Genomic DNA, 7,151 nt, shown 5'->3' with positions numbered 1-7,151 from the left:
TCTTTCTTTCTTTCTTTCTTTCTTTCTTTCTTTCTTTCTTTCTTTCTTTCTTTCTTTCTTTCTTTCTTTCTTTCTTTCTCTTTCTTTCTTTCAGAGTCTCGCTCTGTTGCCAGGCTGGAGTGCAGTGGCATGTTCTTGGCTCACTGGAACCTCTGCCTCCTCGGTTCAAGCAATTCTCCTGCCTCAGCCTCCCGAGTAGCTGGGAGTACAGGCACATGCCACCACGCCCAGCTAATTTTTGTATTTTTAGTAGAGACAAGGTTTCACCATGTTGGCCAGGATGGTCTCGATCTCTTGACCTCGTGATCCGCCTGTCTCGGCCTCCCAAAGTGCTGGGATTACAGGCGTGAACTACCATGCCTGGATGAGACCCTTTCTTTGGGTCTCACTTTTTGGCCCATGATATAGGGGGCTTTCAACTGCATGATCTCACCCTGACAGCATTTCAGGACTCCAGTAACTCCCAGCAACTTTCTGGAGACCACTGCCTGCTTCCCTAGTGCTGTGGACTGTCTCCACGGGGCCTGGGCATGGGCACTTTCTAAAGATACTTTACCAAAAAGTTGAGAGAAAACCAAAGGCCCAAATGAACAAAAAAAGGAAGGGGCCCCCGGAGGGGATGCTCTGCTGCAGCTTAGGGTTCACAGGAGCTGTGCTCTGCACAGAGCTTTCAGCTGGCTGCGCTTTGCCAGCAGACTCGGCCCCTCTCAGGCCCTGTACATACAGCTGTCCCCTCTAGGCTTCAAGCAGTGTGTTGTTCCGGGTGTAGAAGGCAGAGGGTGGGTTCACATGCTAATAGATTCAGATCCATGATTGTCCTGAGGGTCGGCTCAGGAGCTTGATGCCTGGAGATTTCTATCTGGTGGGTCTGCAGCGGGACCCTGACTCAGAGAGCGGACGCAGAGCGTCCGACTGTGCCACCCGGTGTCTCCGACACACTCAGCCCCCAAAGCTGACTCTTCTTTCTTTGTCCGCAGGGTGATTCCGGGGGGCCTCTAGTCTGCTACCTCCCCAGTGCCTGGGTCCTGGTTGGGCTGGCCAGCTGGGGCCTGGACTGCTGGCATCCTGCCTACCCCAGCATCTTCACCAGGGTCACCTACTTCACCAACTGGATCGACGAAGTCATGAGGCTCACCCCTCTTCCTGACCCCACGTTGGCTCCTCACACCCGCTCTCCACCCAAGCCTCTGAGGGCTGCTGGCCTGCCTGGGCCCTGCGCAGCCCTTGTGCTGCCACAGACCTGGCTCCTGCTGCCACTCACGCTCAGGGCCCCATGGCAGACCCTGTGATGACCACAGAGCCCCTTGACCCCTTCTCTCTGCTTAGGCCTGGGTGTCCATGCTGGACCCTCCCTCTCCCCAGCCCACTGTCCCTCTAAATGGTTCCTAATCCTGGCTTTTCTGTCTGTCAACTGCCATTCCCCAAATCAAGCTTGGCAACACAAAACCAAACCCAATAAAAGTCATCTGCTCCTCCTCCACCCCGCACCGCCGTCCCAGGCCCCTCCTTCTCCTTAGTGCTTGCCTTTTCCATAGGATTCATTGTCTGACTCCCAGGGCAGAAACCTGCGACCTCACAGAGAGAATCTCAACTGTGGGCTCCTAGGAGGAAAGCAGGGGTGGGGGGGACACTAGGGATGCTAAGGGAGCTGAGGCCACCAGCTGGGAGGGAAGGGGTCAGTCTGCATTCACACTGCTCCTGCCCCAGGAAGCACCCAGGCCTTCAGAGGGGCTGAAACTACACCTGGTGTCCACAGTGCCAGGGAGCAAGGGCTTCTCTGAAGCAGAGGAACAGTGCTCCTGGGGCATGGAGGGGGAGGTTCGACTCCCAGTGGAGACAGGAAAGGGAAGTGGCTGGTGCACCAAGTAATGGAGCAGGACTGAGGAGCAGGATCCCAGCCAGGAGAAGAGGGTTCCAGCCTGCAGCTAGAGTGCTTTCAAAACATGAGGGTCTGGGAACGACTGACAGAAGCAGATGGAAAAGGGTTCCGATGCCAGGCCAAAAGCCGAGGTCTAGGTCAGCCGTGCTCAGAGCTCTGCTCCTAGGAACAATTCCTGCTCCTCCTCACCTGTCCCATAGGCCCTGCTTTCCCCACGTCTGCAGGCACCTGACCCACTGCCCATCTCCCCAGCCCCCAGTCCCGCATAAACCTGCTCCCTCCTGTCCAAGGCCCTTGGTGAACCCTGCCCCAGAAAGTCTGCACTCCTCCAGGTGGTAGAGCCTGGTGTTACCTTATTTACTTAGCTAACCCAGGATTCAGTGCCCCAGCAATAAGCCTCAAAATAGTGTCCTAGGCCGTCCGTCCTGCAAGCCTGCTGGATACAGCCCTGTGCAGCCAGCAGGACTCCTAGAGGTCTCAGCACAGCCTACCCCCAGTCTTCAGAAACCACAAGAAAACGGGAGAGCTCCCATTTAGCACATGTCCGTGTGGACAAGGCACCATCCAAAAGGTCCAGTGCACATTGTCCCCAGTCTTGGTATTGGCCACATTTCCTGTACCCTCACAGGCAAGGGGCACAGATGGACTCACACACACGTCAACACCAGGACCTCACGGCTTAAACCCTCTATTACTCATGCAGGAACTCTCATCCCAAAATAATATTGTAAGGCCTGAAGAAAGTGTCTGCAAAGTATCCACTCCTGTAGGGGCATTTCCAGCAGTCCCTGCCTCTGATCAGAGTTCCACCACTGAGGCACTGCTATGCCTAGCAATATGTCCGCTAATAGCGTCCAGCCTCAGAGCTCAGCGGTCTCCGGAAGTGGAAGAGAAAGTGCTGCCTCCCCTGGTGGTAAGCTCAGTTATGGGGTCTCACAGCAGGGCTGCTCAGGACTCTGAGAGGTCAGTGAGTTACCAAGACAGCATGTGCTCCACGCATGTTCTCCACGAGGCTGGGGGAGCTTGGGCAGTTCTGTTTAGAGTATTAGCCACTCCACTGGCCCCAGAGCCACTATTCTCCTCCTTTGTGGCAGCTGCAGGCTGGCTGTGTCCTGAGGGCCTGCCTGTTACACACCTCATTCCAGGGGTTAGGTGATTTCCTGTCCTCCCGGATGCTTTCAGGCCTCTACACCGAAGGAGGGGGATTCATACCTAGTCCACACGACAGATCAACCAAGTCTCCGTTCCCACACAGTTAGTTTCCCTATTACTTGAAACCAACGTAAGTGCTCAGTATCCTTATCCTGGTTTAGTTTCTTTGTAAAGATAAACTGCAGCCTGTAGGGGTTGAGTAGCTTTTTTTTTTTTGAGATGGAGTCCCGCTCTGTTGCCGAGGTTGGAGTTCAGTGGCGCCATCTCTGCTCACTGCAAGCTCCGCCTCCCGGGTTTACGCCATTCTCCTGCCTCAGCCTCCCGAGTAGCTGGGACTACAGGCGCCTGCCACCACGCCCGGCTAATTTTTTGTATTTTTAGAAAAGACGGGGTTTCACCATGTTAGCCAGGATAGTCTCGATCTCCTGACCTCATGATCTGCCCACCTCCACCTCCCAAAGTGCTTGGAATACAGGCGTGAGCCACCGCGCCTGGCCAGGGTTGAGTGGCTTTTTAAAGATATCATGAGTAGTATGTAGTGAAACAGAAATTGAAACTCAGATCTCTCTTGAGAGAGCTCAAACACTGTTCTTCCCAGTCCCACAGACTGCACCCAAGACGCCTGTTATCCAAGCCTCAGACACCTGAGGGAGGCTTACTCTGACCTGTCCACAAAGTGAGCCTCAGATATCCACTCCCGAAGAGAGAGACTGGAGTGGGGCATGGAGGGGCCCTAGAGGCATGATCAGGGCCACCCTCTTTTCCCAGATGGTGCCCTGGCATGGGCTGCTACTTTTGTTGCCAGAGTCATCCCCAGACAAGCTATGGGAGGGAAATGAAATGAACCAAGATCAATGAACGACTTGTGTATAAGAAGCTTGGAAGTCATCACTCCCACTCTCAAACCAAGAAAAAAAAAAGCTGAATAAACTGAAAATCAACAACTCTTCTTAGATCCGTCAGAGAATTGAGGTCACAGGGCAAACTATGATCCTCAAAACTGGAGACAGGCAGATACAGAGAATCACAGTTAATCTGAAGGGAAGCTGAGATGTAAAAGCTGGCCATCAGAGCCAATGCTGGGGTAGGAAAACCTAAAAACTGTAATTGTCAAAGTGCTGAAGGTTCAACGTGGATGAGCTTGACAGTTAAAAACTCCACATCCAGTCTTAGGAGAGCCTCCACTTTCAGGAGTTTTACCTTCAGTAGCCTTACCAGATTCTCAGGGTGTAGATCAGAGAAAAATCCCCTCCTGATTTTGACAGGACGATGGGAAAAGTAACCATTTTGAAATAAGAGCAGAACATTAGTTCTACTTTCCTAAAGCCTATCCTTAAGAGAAACTATTTTTAGCAGAGCCTAATGTATTGGGGTTTTATCCGAGCCTAACTGACTTGGGGAAAGAGACGTGTTAAACTCCAGTTCCCTGTGCCTTCCTGTCCCACCAGGGACACGGGCTACTGAGAAGCACGTGTGCAGGTCACAGCCTGGGAGCATAGGCTCACTGTGCACTGTGCCTGGGACCTAATCACAGGACTATGGAACATTTCTTCTCCCATATAAGCACCTCACCACCACGTCAGTAGGACTTTTGTATAGTAAGGGAATTATAATGGAAGGAATTGACTGTCTCAGCACTTATTTAATAAGGAGTCTCTAGGGAAACTCAAAGACAACAGGGGAGATACTAACAAGGATACAAGAGTAAATTTTGCCTCTGACACCTACAGCAACACCAAACAGTAAAGACAGTCTAACCACCAGCTAGATAAACACAGAGCCTTACACAAACGACCTCTTTACCTCTGTTCCTTTTGCCCAGTGTATCATGTCTCACTTTCAACCCAAAAAAGGGAACTAAAAGGTACTAAAAGTGTACTAAAGTGTACATTTAAATCTATGATTCATTTGTTTAGTTATTTTATATAGGTTCTTCAAATATCAATGCAGTAAACTTTTTATTGATATTAGTTAACTTGTGTATTTGTTAGAAATACAATTCCTTTTTCCATTATAGTGCTTTTCTACTTTTGTGAAATATCAGTTTTTTGTTTTTGTGTATGTCAGTTTCTGCACTCTTTTACCCTGTTCATTGAACGATATATCTGTTCTTCCACAGTACCACACTGTCTTATACTATAGCTTTATGGCAAGTCTTAATATCCTCCAACTTTATTCTGTCTTCCCAAAATTGTTTTAGCTATTCTAATTTCTTTACCTTTCCATACACATTTTGGAATAAGCTTCTCTATATTGAAAAAACAAATGTTGTTGGGAGTTGATGTTTTACAATACTGAGTCTTCCAATCTATGAAAGTAGTATGTCTCTCCACTTATTTAGGTCTTGTTTGGTTCCTTTCATTAGAATTATCTTGCTTTTATCACACTAAAATTTATATCCAAAATATTTCAATTTGGGGGAACTGTTGTGTATGACGTTGTTTTTAGTTTTTGTTTCAAGTTGTTCATTGTTAGTATTTGGAAATATGATTCATGTTTGTATATTGCTCTTGTATCCTTAGACTTTGATAAAGTAATATATCATCATTTATTAAGAGTTTTCTTGCAGATTCCTTGATATTTTCTATATAGGCAATCATGTCATCCATCAATATTAATGGTAATATTTCTTCTTTTCTAAACTGTATGTCTTCATTTCCGTTTCTTGTCATACTGCACTGGTTAGGACCTACAGTCCTAAGTTGAAAAGAAGATGAGAAAGGACCTTCTGGCCTCATTTTGGAACTTAGGAGAAAAGCATTAATTCTTTCACCATTAAGCATGATGTTAGCTTTTAGTTTTTTGTAGGTGTTCTTTATTAGGTTGAGGTTGTGAGCTTCTATTCTTAGTCTGCTAAAAATTTTTAACATAAGTCATGTTGAATTTTGCCAAATGCTTTTTCCGCCTTAATTGATGTGACCATTTTTGTTTTCTCCTTTAAATTGTTAATATAGTGGATTACACTGATAATTTTTGAGTATTGAACCAGCCTTACGTTTCTGGAAAAAATTCTTCTTGGTTATAGTGTTTTATTATTTCCTTCCTTCTTCATGGTTCTGTTTTATTTCGCCCTTTTTAGAGAGGTTTCTTTATGTGAAAGTGTATATTATTGATTTTAGACCTTTGTTTTTTCAAATATAAGCATTCAATGCCATTTAATTTTCCACTAGCAATGCTTTATCAGGATCTTATCACATTTTATATATTTTATTTTTATATTAATTCAGTTCTATGCCTTTTTAAATTTTCCTCAGAACTTCCTCTTTAATCAATTTAAAAATGTGCATTTTTTGTTGTTGTTGTTGAGACAGAGTCTCGCTCTGTTGCCCAGGCTGGAGTGCAGTGGCGCGATCTTGGCTCACTGCAAGCTCCGCCTCCTAGGTTTAAGTGATTCTCCTACCTCAGCCTCCCAAGTAGCTGGGATTACAGGTGCGTGGCACCATGCCTGCCTAATTTTTGTATTTTTAGTCAAGACGTGGTTTCTCCATGTTGACCAGGCTGTTCTCAAACTCCTGACTTGGTAATCCACCTGCCTTGGCCTCCCAAAGTGCTGGGATTACAGTCGTGAGCCACTGTGTCCAGCCTAAAAATGTACATTTTAATTTCCAAGTGTTTGCACGTGTTCTTCTTATCATTTTCATTTTATATACTTTAAAGTTTATACTGTGAACATATTCAAGTAAAATTCAATTACGTTTTTATGTTTGTTTAGTTATTTTATATAGGTTCTTCAAATATCATTGCAGTAAACTTTTTCAAATATTTTATGTAGTGGTTCTCAGTGTTTTGCATCAATAAGGAATGCCCTGAAAATATGATCGCCCCGTACTCCCCCACCCTGCCCGCCCTGAGGTTACTGGAGATGTGTTTATCAGGAGAAGCTCATAGAGACAGGAATCATATGAAATTTCTTTCTGGTGTTTTGTTTTGTTTTGTTTTGTTTTGAGACAGAATTTTGCTCTTGTCTCGCTTAGGCTGGAGTGCAATGACACGATCTCGGCTCACCACAACCTCCGCCTCCGAGGTTCAAGTGGTTCTCCTGCCTCAGCCTCCTGAGTAGCTAGCTGGGATTACAGGCATCCGCTACCATGCTTGGCTAATTTTGTATTTTTAGTAGAGA

The 7,151-nt window shown here is 46.7% G+C and overlaps 1 protein-coding gene across 1 annotated transcript in view; it reads left to right on the top strand.

The window, feature by feature from the left end:
• LOC105551576 (putative serine protease 47) overlaps nt 1-1,289 on the top strand; it is a 20,022-nt gene extending 18,733 nt beyond the window's left edge. Inside the window, 3 exon segments of the mRNA XM_011996870.1 lie at nt 712-816; nt 819-862; nt 978-1,289. Of these exon segments, the coding sequence (XP_011852260.1) occupies nt 712-816; nt 819-862; nt 978-1,289 (461 nt within the window).
• The last annotated feature ends 5,862 nt before the right edge of the window (nt 1,290-7,151 follow it).

This window comes from Mandrillus leucophaeus, unplaced genomic scaffold (assembly GCF_000951045.1).
Source record: "Mandrillus leucophaeus isolate KB7577 unplaced genomic scaffold, Mleu.le_1.0 Scaffold527, whole genome shotgun sequence".
Classification (NCBI taxonomy): domain Eukaryota; kingdom Metazoa; phylum Chordata; class Mammalia; order Primates; family Cercopithecidae; genus Mandrillus; species Mandrillus leucophaeus.
Note: the sequence above shows the minus strand (reverse complement) of the source record. Positions and strands in the feature narration are given on the sequence as shown.